Raw genomic sequence first — 17,361 nt, 5'->3', positions numbered from 1 at the left:
CCTCATGGGGGTGCCTAGATGCTGTTGGATCCAATCCTGCTCCCAGACTTGGTGAATGGTTTATGTTTAAAGGATAATGTACGTGTAATTGAGCCTTTATATGACTTTGTCCCACAGGATTAAGGATGGCAAACCAAATATATATATATTAATAAAATTAATGACTTATTTAAATTTATGGTAATGATCAGACTAAAATACTTTAATCAGAATTATTTACTACATGGTACATATATAACTATACAGATAGTTATAACAGTTAATAAATATTATATAATAATATATACACTATAGATAATAGTGTACTATTTATCGAAGCAATAGTAAAGCAGTGGTATTAAAGATAGCAAAATTGTTACTAAGTAGAGATTGATGTTACTCACCCATGCCAGTGGCCGTGAGCTCTTTTGCTCAGCCTCCAGCAGTAACCTTGAGGGGAATCTCCACTGGAGGGAGGAATCTCTGCACACATACGGGAAGGGATATGTTAGAAGACCCAGCTTTTAAAAAGTGTGACTGTGCTTTTGTCATATAAAGTGACTGTCAGTCATGTATTTCTAGGCTGGCTGTGTCAGCTTAGCAGCTTTAGATAAGTTGACCTGTTGGTTCCTTTATCAGGAATTTTAAACCTTGAGGGGAATCTCCACTAGAGGGAGGAATGTCTGCACACATACAGGAAGGGATATGTTAGAAGACCCAGCTTTTAAAAAGTGTGACTGTGCTTTTGACATATAAAGTGACTGTCAGTCATGTATTTCTAGGCTGGCTGTGTCAGCTTAGCAGCTTTAGATAAGTTGTCAGTCGTATCACCTGTTGGTTCCTTTATCAGGAATTTTGTTGCGTTGTCACTGGTACCAGTTTCTGTCAGGAAACACTGTTTTTTACATCCTCAGAATGTGTAACTCTGTGATTGATGAGTCAGGCTGGTCTCAGCATTCCATAAGCAGTGTGACCTTCCCTTCTCTATCCATCACTGATAACTTTTACAAATAAGGTAAAGTTCAAGCTGTTTTACCACCACTTTACCACCGCTCTGCTTAGGCAGAGTAGCTTGTGGAGAGACCATGAAGGAACAGGTTTCTGACTAACCACAGCCTGTGGAGGACTCACACTGGAGCTATGCACTCACTGGAGCCCCACGTGCCCTGTCCAAGCCCCTACTCTGGGCAGGGACATCTTTCATTAGATCAGATGGCTGAAAGGCCGGCCGAACCTAACCTTCAACACTCTTAAGGATGGGGCATTCAGAGCTTCACTGGGCAGCCTGTTCCAGTGCCTCACCACCTGTATCATAAAATATTTTGTCCTTATGTCTAATGAGAACAAACTCTCTTTCAGGTTAAAACTGTAGTCTCTTGTTCTGTCACAAAGGTCTTGTTAAAAAGTCTTTTTTTAAAGCCCCCTTTTTTATATTGATATTATTGCAGTAAGTTTTCCCTGAAACCTTCTCCAGGCTGAATAACCCCAACTTTCTCAGCCTTTCATCACAGGAGAGTTGCTCTGATGCAATCCCCCCATCTAAGTGGGGATGGAGAGTTGCTCCATTTTGTGGCCCTCGTCTGGACTCATTCCAACAGGTCCATGTCTTTTCTGTACTGGGGACCCCAGAGCTGGATGTAACATTCCAGGTTGGTCTCAGCAGAGTGGAGAGGTACAGTCACCTTCCTTGACCTGCTGACCATGTTACTTTCCATGCAGCTCAGGATCCCGTTTGTTTTCTGGGCTGCGAGTGCACATTGCTGGCTTTTATCCTATTTTTCATCCACCATTATCCCACAGGTCCTTCTTCCTCAATCTGTATTGATACTGGGGATTGCCCTGGCCCAAGTGAAGGACCTTGTGCTTGGCCTTGTTGAACTTCCTGGGGTTCCCATGGGCCTGCTCCTCAATCCTGTTGGGAGTCCCACTGCATGTCATCCCTTTCATTAAGCATTATCAACTGCATCACTCAGCTTGGTGCCATCTGCAAACTCACTGAGTGATTGAAGGCACCTCACAATCCCACTGGAAATATGATTAATAAAGACCGTGAATGTACTGGTCCCACTACAGGCACTGGAGGGACACCACTCACTACTGGTTTCCACTTGGACACTAATTTATTGACTACAGCTCTTTGGTTGCAGCCATTCTGCCAATTCCTTATCCATCCAGCAGTCCATCATTAAACTGATATCACCTCAATTTAGAGCTAAGACTGTTATGGGGCACTGTATTGAAGGCCTTACAGAAGTCCAGGTAGATGGCATCCACAGTCCTTCCCTTGTCTTCTGGTGAAGCTAGGTGGGTTTCCAAGGAGCAAGGCCAAGGTTTTTAGATTTACTGAGAAAATGGAAAAAAGCAGAAGAAGATACAGTATTAATTTCTTGCTTTCTGCTTGGGATGTTGGTGTTAGCTGGACAGTCTTGTCCCCAGTGTAAAGATCCATTCCTAAAGCAAAGGGTTACTTCCAAGCACTGGAAGTATGCCAAGTATTGGCGAATGTTTTAGGGCCTAACTTCTTCTAACATGGTTTTTATTTCTGAGGAAACTTTCATCACTTCTAACTTCTTACACTCCACTGTGTATTACATTAATTCAGTTGAAAATTAGAAACTGAAATCCAGTTGTGATATTACGAAAAGATCTGAAATATTGTTAGCCTGTGTTGGCTTTCTGACAAGATCTGATGAGGCAGTGGAAAACAAAGTTTTAAGTGTGCTTTTAAACGCATTAATATTTGGGGTTTTTTTCAGTCTTGTCTGTTGCTGTTGTCTGAGAAGCAAGAGTTGCCCCGTGATCTCAGAGTTAACCAGGTATCTCTGAAGAATCTCTTTGAGGTAAGTTCATGTTTTCTATTTCTTTTCTTCCTAATAACTTTGGTGAGAGATTTTTCTTGAATCAAGAAAAATAAAATGAAAAATAATACATGGATGGTATATGATTATACTTTGTCATCTATTTGTGTGAAAACTTAACTTCATGTAATGTAATATTTCTGAATGAAACTTAATATTTCCAAGGTGTATTAGTATTACAAAGGTGTAGTTGGAGGCTGTGAGCCAGGAGCTGCTGGGAGTTCACCAGCTCTGCAGCTCAGGAGCAGCCAGTTTCCATAGCAGTGACATACCAGCTTTCTAAAGGCACCTCAGAGTTTGTGAGAAATTGAGATGTTCAGTTGGGCTTTACCATAGACTCTTGGAATGATTTGGGTTGGAAGGGATGTTAAAGACTGTCTAGTTCCACCCCCCTGTCACAGGCAGGGACACCTTCCACTAGACCAGGTTGCTCAATGACCCATCCAACCTGGCTTTGAACACTGCCAGGAATGGGCACTCACAGCTTCTCTGGGCTACCTGTTACAGTGCCTTACCACCCTCACAGTAAAGAATTTCTATATTTCTTAAAGTTTCTTAAAGTTTCTTTCCTGACAGGAACTTTAGAAGGCATTAGCTGTAGTATCTCTGCTTGCCATTAACTGTCTGGCAGGTTAAGGTTTGGTGACGTATGAATGCGACACTCACAAGCTGAGAGCAAAATGAATCTGTTTATTGCAGAGTTAAGACAGTATTTATACACTTAATGTGAGCACCTTTGTTCAGTCCTTCTCACGCAGCCCAGCTGCAGGCCTGTAATGAATCTGTCAGCCTGACAGTTTGTTAGTTTCCTCAGGGTTTGCAGGCTTTGAAGAAACAGGACGCCTTTCCTGTTCTCAGATAGTGTGTACTTTCTCTCGTGCTTCCCAGGAATTTTCTCAGTATCAGGCTTTGCTGTTTCTCACAAAGGTTTATGCCGCCACAGGCCCCCAGCCAGGTAGTAATTAGCATTGACTCCATGATTCTCAGAAGGCTGATCAATCACTTTATTATTCTATACTCATTAAGAAACCCACCGCTTATAGACAGTTGTGATACAGGTGGACCCAGTTGGTCCTTCCATCCAAACACCATCATATTGGCCAATTAAGAAACCACCCTTTGGTAAACAAATATTCATAACACATTCCTCATCTTCACAACAACAGGTGCAGCAAGTGAAGATAAGAAAGAATTGTTTATCATTCTTTTCTCTGGTCTTCTCACAGCCTTTCCCAGGACAATGCCTGGAAAAGTCATGCCGGTTGCTCTCTGTGGCCAGGGAGCTGCTGCCACAGGTTTAAGTCATATTGGTGGAATATATTAGAATTTACCATTTGGCTGTTATAGTCTTTCTGGTACTTTGGTCATAATAATTTAAAACTGGTGCTTTGACCTTAATCGTATTTCAGTTAGGTGCCTGACAGAGTGAGCAGGACTAATTCTGAGGGTAATGCAAGGGAAATAAATGCATATCTCCTCACAGGCTTGTTTTTAGAGATAGTGGAAGAATTAGTGAATGGATATCTGTAAGTATGTCTTGGTTGGGTATCATTAGGCAGATGTGCTGTGCCAATGCTAACACTATCTCCATACTGGCAATGAAGCCTGGAAACACAGCAGAAGACCCATGCAGAGTGTCTTAGCAAAGTGTCTTCCAGCAAAGCAAAATGCCTCATTGAGACAGGAAAAATGGGCAGGCTTTACAAAATAGTACGGCCCTTTTTTGAATTGGCTCAATCAATCTTACCTGTTTTAGGGGGTTTGTTGTACACATGGAAGGCTGAAAGAATCAAGATGAAAAATCCCTAGGTACCAATCCTCCTTTGCAGAAATTAGAAAATGTGGCTTTCTGACAACTCGAACTTCCCCTGCTGCTGCTATATTCTCCCTATAATCTGTTGTATTTTGGTTTGATAACTGTGTTCAAAGAGTAATTCTTGCCAGTCAAAATTTGGCATGAAGTATTAGAAAAAAAATTTATTTGTAAATGTTGAAAGCATGTGTGAAGGCTGCTATTTAAAAAGATGACTGGCACAAATGGAGAAGTTTTGTCTGAACACTGTTTCCGACCACCTCCTCATGTCCTGATCCTTCTGGCATATTGTCTCAATTTCCATCTTAGCTTCTGCTACACACCTCCAGAGTATCCTATATTGCTACACCCCTTGTAGACTGTGCTTCGTGTTCATTAAGTCCTTGCTGGAACATACTTTTTAAGTTCAGCTGGTTTCTGCTCGGGCTGTGTAGTTTCTCAGAATACCAGAATCATCGAGGTTGGAAGAGACCTTCACAATCAACACAGCAGCACTGTAATCATCCCTAAACTCCAGTTGTCACATCCAGGTGCCTCTTGAATACTCCCTGAGCTGGTGACTCCATCACCTCTCTGGGCAACTTATTCAAGTGCCTAACCACTCTTTCAGTCAAATGTTTTTCCTAATATCAGATCTGAACCTCTGCTGCCCCAACTCAAAGCCATTTCTCCTCCTTCTTTCACCTGGAAGGTGGTGAAAGAGACCAACCCCCGGCTGGCTGCAACTTCCTTTCAGGAAGCTGTAGAGAACAGCGAGGTTTCTCCTTAGCCTCCTTTTCTCCAGGCTAAACAATCCCAGTTCCTTCAGCTTCTCTTGATCAGACTTGTGCTCCAGGACCTTTCACCAGCTCCATTGCCTTTTTCTGGACATGCTCCAGCAATGTAATGTTTTTCCTGTAGTGAGTGGCTCAGAACAAAACACAGGACTTGTGGTGTGGCCTCATCAGTGCCAAGTGCAGAGGGACCATTGCCACCCTGGTCCTGAAGGCCACACTATTCCTGACATCAGTTTGTTGGGACTGAGGCCCCCGAGGAGGCCACCATGTGAATGGAGCACCTCTCCTGTGAGGAAAGGCTGAGAGAATTGCAATTGTTCAGCCTGGTAAAGAGAAGGTTTTGTGGTGACCTAATTGTGGCCTTATGGTACCTGAAGGGAGTCCACAAGAAAGATGGTGAGAGACTTTTTGCAAGAGTATGTGGTGACAGGATGAGGGAGAATGGATTCAGACTGAAATACAGTAGGTTTAGATTAGATATCAAGAAGAAATTATTTACTCGGAGGGTGCTGAAGCACTGGAACAGGCTGCCCAGAGAAGTTGTGAATGCCCCATCCCTGGAAGTGTTTGAGGTTGAATGGAGTTCTGAGCAGCCTGGTGTAGTGAATGGTGTCCCTGCCTGCAGCAGGGGGTTGAAACTAGTTATTTATGGTCCCTTCCAACCCAGGCTATTCTGTGCAAGTCTATGAAATAAATAGTTCCTTTTTACAGTGGCTATGGCCTGGTTGTTGTTCTACTGATTCATGTCATGAAAATATAGAAAATATTGAAAAAGAAACGCGTTTTGTGTATGTAAAAATAATGTGTTGTAATTGTTTTCTTTGCTACCAGACTTCGGAGTTGTATGGTCACGGTGAGAAGCTGCTGGAAGTAGCAGAGTTAGTCAAGTGGCTGATTTCCATTGGGGCCAAGGCTGAGTCCATCGGACTGTATCCACTGCATGCTGTTATCAGACTGTGTATCAAAGCAAGTGAGTGACATCTGCAGCTAGAATAAAACAGTGCTGCCTTTTATCTGAGGACTGACAGCTGGACCTTTTTTAAATTTAAAAAAAAAAATATCCCAACAGTTCACGTCAGGTCATATAGGTATAACCTTACACATGGCAATAAAGCACTCTTTTAGAAATGTTGTGAACACTCTCCTTGATCACCCATGTCTGATAGTGGTGGAAACCTAATATAATTGTTCTTTTCTGTGTTTTGATGCAAAAGTGTGATTGATATGGGTCTTTTGTAACCTGAGTTTGTCAGCTTTAAAAAAGGTACAGTGTTTCTTTCCCCCATCTCAGTGTGGGGTAGCAGTTTCCTTGTGTGTAATAGTAGAGTCATGAGTCAACCTTAGATTTGCATCTTGCCGCTCCAGAGGGGAAAAACCTCTAGGATCTGTATCTTTAAGTGTTTTTTTTTTAAAAAATCTTTTCAGCAAATAACCATCTCTTCAGATGGTTACTGACTTGGAGGCCAGAGCTGAAGGATAGGATCAACCAGAAAGACAGAGATGGACAGACCCTGCTGCATATTGTGGCCTCTTCCAGTGAATATTCACAGAAACGCAGTAAATACATTTTTTTGTGTGTGTGTATTGTTTTGTTTTCATATGGAAAAATCTATCATGGAAGAATGTTTCAGACCCTAGTGTTAACTATTTCATGCTAAGGAAAATTAGAAAGTACCTGAATGCAGACTTGTAGTGGCAACTGATATTTAAACATTCCAAGAATTCATTTTTAAATTTGTATGCCTGATGTGTGACCATTTTCTTTGCTCTTTGGTTTGTCTGGTTAGGGTTTTCTCGCAAGTATGCTGCAGTTTTTAGAATCCTAGAAGTTACCTTTTAAATTTTGATATGCCCTTAAAATCACATTAGACCATCTGGAGGCCTGAAATAAAGAGTTTGAAATCTAACAGCAAAAAGCTGTGAGAGGAACATTCCTAGTAACAATTTTGAGTCAAATTGGGAACATATTGGGAATTCATTTGCCATAGACATGTTCAAAGAAACAAGAATTTTCTGTCATTTATATACACTATAGCATCCAACTTTTTTTTTACAGACACTCCCAAAAGATCGCCCAATTTATTGAATTATGGTATAGGTGTTTTGTTCCTCTTAATTACCACCAGAACATCTCATCTATCTTTTTTTTTCTTTTATGAATAATCCCAGTTTTATCCAGCTAAAACAGTGCTTTATTATTTTTGCTGTCCTGGTTAGACGATTACTGCTGATTAAGTTTTCTGGGCTGTATAAGTCCATGAAGTGGCTCCCTTACTGCACCTGCAATGTATTAATCAAGTTTTTGGGGGTATGTATAGGCCTTTGACTCCTTAACTCTCTCAAGATCTCTTTCTTGTTCAATGGCATTTAATTAATCTCTAGTTATATGACTGCATTAAACAATCCTTTATTGAATTTTGTTCTTCAGCTATTGATTAAGTTCTCTGAGGGGTATGGACCCATTGAGTTCCTTTCTGCAGGTTGGTGAGGTAATTTCTCAGGGTCTTCTACTGACACTCAGCCGGCACAGATCTCAATTAAAACCAGCTAAAGTAACACAGTCAAACATTCCTGAGCTAAGTGAACATAGTTCATTACAAAATTTTTAAAGGCCCACAAAATTCCTGGCTAACTAAGATATAAATTGCTGTCAGGCCTCTCCTGTTCCTTTAAATAGGTGAAAATTGAAGGCCTAGATAGCAGTGTTCCTTGTCAGATGAGGAAAACTAAATGCTTTCCTTCAGTTTCTGTGGGATTTAATTTTGTTACCCTGGCTTTTTTCCGTGTATTTCTTCCTCTGCCCACGAGGTGGCAACAGGAAGCAAACATCAAAGCCAAGGTAACTCCAGGCTTTTGGATTCTTAAAGTTTACTTGGTAATATTCATATGGTATTTATTAAGTAGGCAGCACATATTTTTAATCTGTATTTATTTACTAACGTTTATGTCTTTATGTATTATATATTATATTAGAAAGCATGCATTTTTATATGTATCAAAGTTTATTTCTTTATAGCTATATATAATAAATAGTATAAATCATAAAATCACAGAATCATTAAGTTTGGAAAAGGCCTCTGAGATCTTCAAGCCTAACCTTTGACTTCCACCCTGTCAACTTATGACACTGGGAAGAATTAAGATTTTTTTTTTTTAAAGTTAAAATTATGCTAGAAATTGTGCCAAGAAATTAAAAATAAAAAAGAAAACAGAACAGGAATCCTGAAAAATGTGAATTATTCTTCCTCTATTTTTTTCATGTATTGCTTTAGGACAAACAGAAGATGTGATCATGCTCCTGAATTCTGGGGTTGATCCCACTGTTCCAGATGCACGGTCAAGATATGTCATAGATATCTTGAAAAAGAACAAAAACTTTGATGCTGTAAAAGAAGTCAACAAGCAGATTGAGAAAATCACTTCTTCTGGGAAACAGACAGGTATTACATGCAGTGTGTGCTTTTCCTGTTTTAAAATTATAACCTTTAGGTACAAAATAGTTTTATTTCAAATAAGTAATTGTGGGTGTGTTTTATGTAACTTTCCCTGTGAGTTGTCACTGTGATCTCCTGCTAGTCAATAGTGAACATTTTGTCCTTGCTTGAAACTAACTGCTGTCCAAGTGTTGTTTAGATCAAGCTTGGCATAAAGCAAAGTTTTTAGGCTACATCTCAGTTTTCATGTGTGTATTGCTTATAAGTTTATTGGAAAACCCTGGATTTCATTGTGCTTGCATCTTACGGCTCCTAGCAAAGGAGGTTTTTTTCTTTTACCTTGGAGATGTCTGCTCTGGAGAAGGTTTTAGCACAGTGGCTCTCCATTAGGAAGTTAACACCAAAACCTCTGTGGTAATAATAGCCTTGGTTGGCATTTTGGGTTGCACTGTCTTTTGTGGCCAGGGTTGGGTTTTTGTGGGGTTTTTTTGGTTTTTTTTGTTTGTTTGTTTGGTTTATTTTTTGTTTGTTTTTTGGTTTGTTTGTTTGTTTGTTTGTTTTGGTGTTAGTTGGTTTTGTTGGGTTTTTTTTTTTTTTTTTTTTGGGGTTGGTTGGTTTTGGTTTTTTTTGGTTTTTTTTTTTTTGCAATGCACAGCCTGCAACAGTTTCCTAAGCTTTGTGAAAATGAGAGGCTGGAGGATAAGCCTCAGCTTTACAAGCAGCAATCTCAGGTTACTCCTTCTTTCTAAAAAGATGACCAACCTTGTCTCTCTCATTGTCCTAAGAGATAAAGCTGTTGTTTGGTTTGGTCTTTCAGGTATCTGAATTCCTTGAAGCATTTAGGAAATCCTAGCCAAGTTTTTTGGTGTTTGTTTAAGGGCATTTATTGGAACATTGTTTAAAATCTGCTATTTCCCATTACATTAATCTCTTAAAACTTGTAGATAATATTTTGGTTTGGTGTATATTTTTGGCTTTGTTTTTTAATTTTAAGAGGAGAAATTCTTCTATAGCTGTATTTTTAAAATTGCACTGGGGAATAAGACAAGCTCATTAAAAGTGTGTACTGCAAACATTACTGGGTTTAGTCATCTACTCTAAAAATTCTGAACAATTATATAATTGCAGCATTTTCCTGCCTGCTTACAGAAGCTTTTACAGTTTTCAGCCTAGTGAATTATGTTAAATGGAGTCATGGTTTGACCTCAGCTGCCAACTAAGTACCAAGCAACAACTCACTCACTTCCCCTTCCCTCCTATGGTGGGTTGAGATAAGAACAGTCTAAAAATTGAAATAAAGTAAATTACTACCACTCCTATTATTATTATTGTTATAGCCATGAAAAGGAGCAAGAGAGAGGAATAAACCTCAAGAAACACATGTGATGTGCAGTAAATTGCTCACACTCCACTATCTGATGCCCAACCCATCCCCAAGCAGCAATGGTCCCTTCATGGCCAATTCCCCATAGTTTATATAATGAACATGACATTCTTTGGTGTGGAATATCCTTTGGCCAGTTCAGATTAGCTGTCCTGGCTGTGCTTCCTCCCAGCTTATTGTGCACTTGCTCACTGGCAGAGCATGGGACATGGAGAAGTGCTTGTCTCAGGATGAGCACTGCTCAGCAGCAACCAAAACATCACTGTGCTATCAACAGTATCCTTGTCCTACATCCAAGGCATGGCACTGTACCCTTTGCCAAATAACTATCCCAGGCAAAACCAGAACAAGTGTGTATTTGATGAAAGTATCAAATTTTCTTTGGGGTCAGAAATCCATCACAGGACTGGCATTGGCAATAAGAGTTTCAGCCATCTGTTTTTAATCTGTCACTACACATTTCTTAGAGCCTTGGGATGTAATGCATTACAGTCTTGCCCTGAAAACATGCTGGCAAGGAAGGGGATTTTCAATTTCTGCAATGTTTTGCAGGGGAGAATGAAAGTGCCACAGCTGATACAGATTCTCTCCAGGATGTTCTGGAACAGTTTGTCCAGTTCTACAGGTGTGAAAATGGAGCACATAATAAAAATGTATTGAAGGAAGATGCAGTTAAGCGATTTCTGAAATGGCTGTCTTCTGTGAAAGGTGCAGTGAGTTCCCAGTTCTTCCTTTCACAAAAATTAATTGCCGTGAAAAATGTGTTTGGTGCTAACATAAACTTACTGCCCTTTTACCCTTCCTTCTGTTATGTGTTTCTGTAACTTTTATGATGGGAACAATGTACTTTTAATTATATTTAATGTTGTGTTTTGCACTTAGAACCAATGGAATATGCACAGAAATTCATGACGCATCAAAATGTTCAAACTGACTTGGCTGACAGCATAAGGAGGGAAAGATATATTTTGCTGTTCCTTACTTTCAATTTAACGAGTTAATTATTCTGAAATTAGTTCACAATGAGGTGGATTTCATTATGTGTCTTTGAGTGAGTTATGTTGTCTTGACTGTCTTGCAGAAATCCCTGAAGAAATCTCATGCAACATCTCCGATGCCTGTGCTAACAGCTTCATAAAACAGTTGCTGGGGAAGCAAATGTGGCATAAAGTTTTGCTGCTCCTAACAGGGAAAGCCAGTGGGGAAAATCCATCAGGTGGAGGACTCTTCAAAACCTGCAGTCTTTCAGATGTTGACATTGGCAACATTATCCAGCAGTGTGAAAAATTGGACACACAAGTGCACCTCATAAGATGCTTGCTCGAACGAGGAGGTGAAAAACTGTGGTATTAATGCTATAAGAGATGCAGTATGTTATTTGACATGTTGGGAGCAAGATGGTCCCAGAAATACCAACACGTGGGGTTTTTGTGGCTCTGTGTAAGTGCAGCAGCTTGTTGGAGTGCAATGCATTGGCTGCATCTGCTGTGTGGGACATGGTGTAGCTAGTAAGGCTGCATGGGTGGAAGATGTTTATCAAATGAAGTTTATCTGCTAGGATTAGTAAAAGGCCAAGGACTATCATTTCTCCTGCACCTGTAGTTTCTTTTGGGCCTCAATTTCTCTGTCTTCAGCCACAATATTGTCCTGGTAGAAAATGTAAGACAATCTTTGAGTTCAGTGTGCTGTTATGCTACAAGTAAGGACTACTTCATTGATTTCAAAGGCATGACCAGATGTCTTTCTTTTTTTAACTAGAGTAGACATCATCGTACTTTGTGTTTTGCATGAGCTTATTCCTAGGATCCCTCTGGCATATTTCATTTAATCTTATAGATTGATCTTAGCTATAAGTTATGGACACATGGTCCTGTTGAAGCCTTTTGAAAGCCAGAGGAGCAAGGAGGCCTCTTGTTTCAGTCAATGACTGACTGACTGACTTGGAGATGATAAATTCTGGCCTTTATGTCGTCCTATCACAACAGAAGGACTGGTTGTTCAGTTTAATGAGAGACAAGGGGAAATGAAGATTTACTTAGTTAAAAAGTGTTTTAACAGATACATGTAAAAAGCTGGCAAAAAAAAAATACCCCCATCACCTGCCTGGCAATCAGCATCTGACTGCATCTGTTCAGAGCTTTCTGCATTTAGCAGATTGGTGTATTAGTTTTAAACCCTCATATTTTCCTGTCCTTCACACCAGCTCTGCCTGATGGTTTTGGAACCAACTCTGAAATCCCACTGAAAATATGCCTCAGAAAGAATTACTTTGAGCTGGCATATTTGCTGCTTACCAAAGGTGCAGACCCTCAAAACCTCTCTGTTTCACAAGGAGATACTCCTTTGCATGCTGCAGTTTTCATCTGTTTAAATAAAAAAGGTAAGGCTTTTGCTGTTGAAAACATTCCCCATTCCTTACCTGCCCGTTCTGCTGTTGCAGGGACAGTGGATCAGGATGTCTGACTGTGTCTCACTCAGCCCCCAAAGTCTGCAGGCCAAAGGATACACAGCTGTTAAGCTGATGTGTTCTGCTTTGTGGCTGTGCTGGCTGAGACTGTGAGGAAAGGTAAAGGCAGCTCAGGTGACATGAGGGAATCAAGGAAAGCTCCTCCTCTCTGAAACCCTGTAAAATGAGTGCTAGGTGGGTTGGAAGAAAGAAAGGTAAAGTTAGTGCAATGGCAGCAGACTTTGAAGGAAATCCTGCAGTAGCATCTGTTTATCAGTTTTTGTTCAGTCGTAAATCAAGTAGAGTTTTGTTCAGGGGAGAAGTGAGTGAAAGAACTGTAGGACTTATGTAAAAACATTAAAAGCTAGGCTAAACTGTGAAATTGATCCCCTAAATCAGGTTTGATTTAAAGTTAAGAAAAAAGTGCGGTTTTGAGTTGAAGGATTAAAATTATTTAAAATATTGAATTTATTAATTTTTAAAGCACAAACATTTCATTGAATGGCTTTAGAGAGATTAAAAGCATCAATAATGCCAGTTGTCATTTTAAAATCAAAAGCTTAAGAAGTCCCTTGACAGTATGTTCTCTGAAGTATTTTTCACTGTGCAGAGTTTTTGATGTGTGATTTCTTTACAGTGATTTTTGCATGTCACTATTTTACAGCTAGAATATAAATGTTTCACATATATTGTCTCATTTAAATCACATCTATTATCTGGATGAAATCTAGAACGCTGTAGAATATATATGGGGTTTTTTTTCCCCCCAGGGAGGTAACTAATCTTATTTTGTAGGAAGTTGCTCCAGGGACCTCAAATATGAGGAAATAATTGGGATTTCCTGCAGGTTATTTTAGTAAAGCAAAGTTATCTGCAGCAGTTTACTTCTGGGTGCCTTATTAAAGTGAACCAAATGACCCGAGAGCACTATCTCGAGCTGCTGCTTGTCTGGATGACAGGGCACCAGTGTCCCTTGGGAAGCAGTCATGGCTGATGTTGGAAAATGAAGAAATCTGTCTGTACCCAGAGGTTAAAAAAGGAATGAATTTGACTGATGCTATGGGAATAATTGCAGCACTAGGAATTTCTAAAGCTTTACTGCCTTTGTATTGTTTTTCCTGAAACTTGGGAAAGCTCCGTTTTGAGCTGTTTCAGGTGAACATGTTTTATAAACATGAAATGTAGATTTTGTTTTTCTTTTTAAAAGCAACTGATTTTCATTTACTAGCAGCAGAAAAAAAAGTATTGAAATTCTTGACATATAATGCAGACTTGTAAAGCAAGTTAGTTTATTTTCTCTTTGTTTTCCTGCTTTCAGATGGCACTGGTTTAAACATTCTAAATTATCTACTTGACCTCTTTGCTTCAAGACCATCTGACTTTCCGTATCTTAATCCAAACATACAAGATGACAATGGAAATACAGTGATGCATATTGTTTTCCAGAGAGGATTTTCAAAGCAGACTAAGAGAATAGTGGAGTTATTGGCAAAATTTGACATTAACTTCAACATAAAAAACAAATCAGGAAAAGATGTGATGCATAGAATTAAGAAGAGAGATCCACTGCTAGAAGCCTGGAATAATGCCACACAGGAGAAGAAGAGGCACCGCCAAGACAGAGCAGGGCAGTTGGTTAAAACATCTAAACCCATTCCAGCCTCTGAGATTTCACAGTCAAAGAGCACGGGGAGTTCTTCATCTGGGTTCTCATTAAAGGCACCATCTGGCAACGCAGTGCATAATGATTTAAAAACCCCATGTTCCATGAAAACAAAAAAGGGTCAGTTGGCAAAGCAGGAAACAGAAGGAATAAACAGCCCCTTAACACTGCAGGAAAGTCTAGTGCAAGCAATCACAGCTTTAATTCAGCAATTGAAAGTGAGCGACACCCTGAAAAAGGATCATCCTCTGATGCAAAAGCCATCTTCAGCCCAGACTAATTCAGAAGAGGGAGGGAGTTCCTTGCAACATGGTGGAAGCATAGCTCCTCGTGAAAGAAAAGGAGATGACTGGGAGAAAAAGAAGGGAGCAGGGGAATTTAGTATGGCCCTGCCTAATGGAGAGAAGGAAGAACTTCTAGAGGAAGAAGAGGGGAAGAGTCTGGATATTGAGGCGTATGTTCAGGAGTTTGATAACATGACTTGGGAAATAGAGTGCACTCCTGAAATGCTAAAGACTTTGAGCAGTAAAGCTGTGCCTCATTATCTGAAAGCTAAAACCATAATGACAATTAAGCGCCTTGGTGATGGGGAATGGTCTAGGGGCCTCCAGAAGCCACTGAAGCACTTGAAAGCTGATATCCAGCTGTATGAAGCCAAACTGGGCAAAGGTGCAAGAATGCTATGGGAACTTGCCATTGACTTTTCTCCTCGTTGCAGTGAGAGTCCAGAAAAGATCATGGAGACAGAACAGACAAAAAGTCGTCTAGAAAAATCAGGCAGAGTTTACACAGAAATAATTAGAATTTGGGCCATTGTTCTTGACCACTGCAAGCTGAACCGTGCCTTAGAAAATATATGCATTTCCTACAACCGTGGATTATCCTGCATTTTGAGGAAAAAGCTTAAGGGTATAAACAAAGGACATCAGAACCACAGTGTGACAACACAGAAGCGTGTTCCACGTTGTTATGTTGAAGACATGGAGGCAGAAAAATCAAAAGAACGTACCATGCCTGAGTATTTCCCTCCAGCTAGTGCAGCAGAGCTGGAATACAATATCATGAAATTTCACAGCTTCAGTACTAACATGGCACTTAACATTATAAATGATGTGCAGTCTTCTGTTGATTACCCTTTCCGTGTTGGGGAGTTGGAGTACGCAGTGATTGATCTCAATCCAAGGCCTATGGAACCAATCATTTTAATTGGGCGAAGTGGGACAGGGAAGACAACTTGCTGCTTGTATAGACTCTGGAGGAAATTCTATTCATACTGGGAAAAATCCACCTTGGCAGGTGGACCTCTGTTGGAGAGGCAGACATGGCAGCAGAGACAGTGCAGTGAGGTTGAAAAAGCAAGTTCAGGGAAGGAAGAGAGTGAACTAAAATATGAGAGTGATAATTCAAGTGAGGAGCAGGTGAGTGATGAGCAAAACCAGGACAGCGAGGGTGAAAATGTTCTCGTGGGCACAGCTGGTGCAGAAATGAGTTCATGTGGTGACCATGAAGAAGACCAAACATGCAGTGCAGAAACATCAAATGGGTTGGAGCACCTGCACCAGATCTTTGTGACAAAAAATCCTGTCTTGTGCCGAGAAGTTCAGAAGAATTTCATTGAACTTAGCAAGTCTTCCAAGGTGACCAGTCACTTCAAACCTCTGGACCCAAGTATTCACAGGCTACAAGACATTAAAGATGAAAATTTTCCACTGTTTGTCACCTCCAAGCAGTTGTTGCTGTTACTAGATGCATCCATGCCTGACCCATTTTTTCCAAGAAATGAAGATGGAAGTCTTAAAAGAGTAATTGTTGGTTGGAGTCCTCAGGAAGACTTGGTTGTACCAAATTGGCAGGATGAGGATGAAGAAGGTAATCTTGAAGCAGAACATGGTGATGATGGAGGAGCTGCAGATGGGTGCTCTAAGGAAAGTGATCCTTGGACTTTTGTGACTTACAATGTATTTGCAAATGAAATATGGCCAAAAATGATAAAAGGTAAAAGCTTGTACAATCCAGCACTGGTTTGGAAAGAAATCAAATCATTTCTGAAAGGCTCTTTTGAGGCACTGAGTTGCACTGGGGGCAAGCTTACTGAGGAGCAGTACAAAAAGCTAGGCCGAAAGAGATCGCCAAACTTCACGGAAGACAGGAGTGAGATCTATTGCCTCTTCTGTCTTTATCAGCAGATACGATCACAGAAAGGTTACTTTGATGAAGAAGATTTGCTGTATAATTTATCTCAAAGACTTTCGAAGCTCAGGGAGCTGCCATGGTCCATCCATGAGTTTTATGGCGATGAGATACAGGATTTCACACAAGCTGAGCTGGCCCTGTTAATGAAATGCATCAATGACCCTAATGCCATGTTTCTAACCGGTGACACTGCCCAAAGCATAATGAAAGGAGTTGCATTTCGTTTCAGTGACCTGAGGTCGCTGTTTCATTACGCAAGCAAGAGCTCTGTGAACAAGAAGCAGCGTGTTAGGAAACCAAAAAGGATTTATCAGTTGTACCAGAACTACAGGTCCCATTCAGGTAGAGTAACAAATTTATTTATGATCAGAGCCTGTCTCTTCAGATGTCACTTATAATTGAAGTTTTCTGCTGGGCAGTTGAAAGCCAGTCTCTGTGTGACCTGTTTTTCAAAAAGATCAGATGAACAGCTTTTTCTGATATGTCAATTCTGTTTTTTGACAGCGCAGCTGGAAAACCAAAAATGAATGTTTTTAAAGTTGTAATTTTTTGAACTCTCATGTTTACTGGATGCTTTGGCTGTGTTTGAGGGGAAGTTTAAGAAATTATCATTCCCGTTTCTGTTGTCCTATCCCCCAAAGCACTAAATTTTGCAGCATTGGTGTGCTGCTTCTGCTTTTCTTACTTGTTTCCCATTTGTGATCTTTATTTTGTGAGAATGCTGCCACGCCACTGTAGCATGTTTTCTGATCTTTAGAGTCCCAAGAATGACATCCACTCAAATTGGCAGAAACATAAATTGAAGCTTACAGCTT

General features: G+C 40.3%; 1 protein-coding gene across 2 annotated transcripts in view; it reads left to right on the top strand.

The window, feature by feature from the left end:
* Positions 1-17,361, top strand: part of TRANK1 (tetratricopeptide repeat and ankyrin repeat containing 1) — a 52,803-nt gene that overhangs the window by 14,333 nt on the left and 21,109 nt on the right. For both annotated transcript variants that reach the window (XM_039715141.1, XM_039715142.1), the window contains exons 6-13: positions 2,736-2,819; positions 6,258-6,396; positions 6,852-6,983; positions 8,699-8,866; positions 10,797-10,952; positions 11,326-11,577; positions 12,448-12,624; positions 14,009-16,888. In XM_039715141.1, the coding sequence (XP_039571075.1) occupies positions 2,736-2,819; positions 6,258-6,396; positions 6,852-6,983; positions 8,699-8,866; positions 10,797-10,952; positions 11,326-11,577; positions 12,448-12,624; positions 14,009-16,888 (3,988 nt within the window). The remainder of the gene's footprint in view (positions 1-2,735; positions 2,820-6,257; positions 6,397-6,851; positions 6,984-8,698; positions 8,867-10,796; positions 10,953-11,325; positions 11,578-12,447; positions 12,625-14,008; positions 16,889-17,361) is intronic.

Source organism: Passer montanus, unplaced genomic scaffold (assembly GCF_014805655.1).
Source record: "Passer montanus isolate IOZ18808 unplaced genomic scaffold, ASM1480565v1 scaffold32, whole genome shotgun sequence".
Taxonomy (NCBI): Eukaryota; Metazoa; Chordata; class Aves; order Passeriformes; family Passeridae; genus Passer; species Passer montanus.
This window is presented reverse-complemented; position numbering and strand designations above follow the sequence as displayed.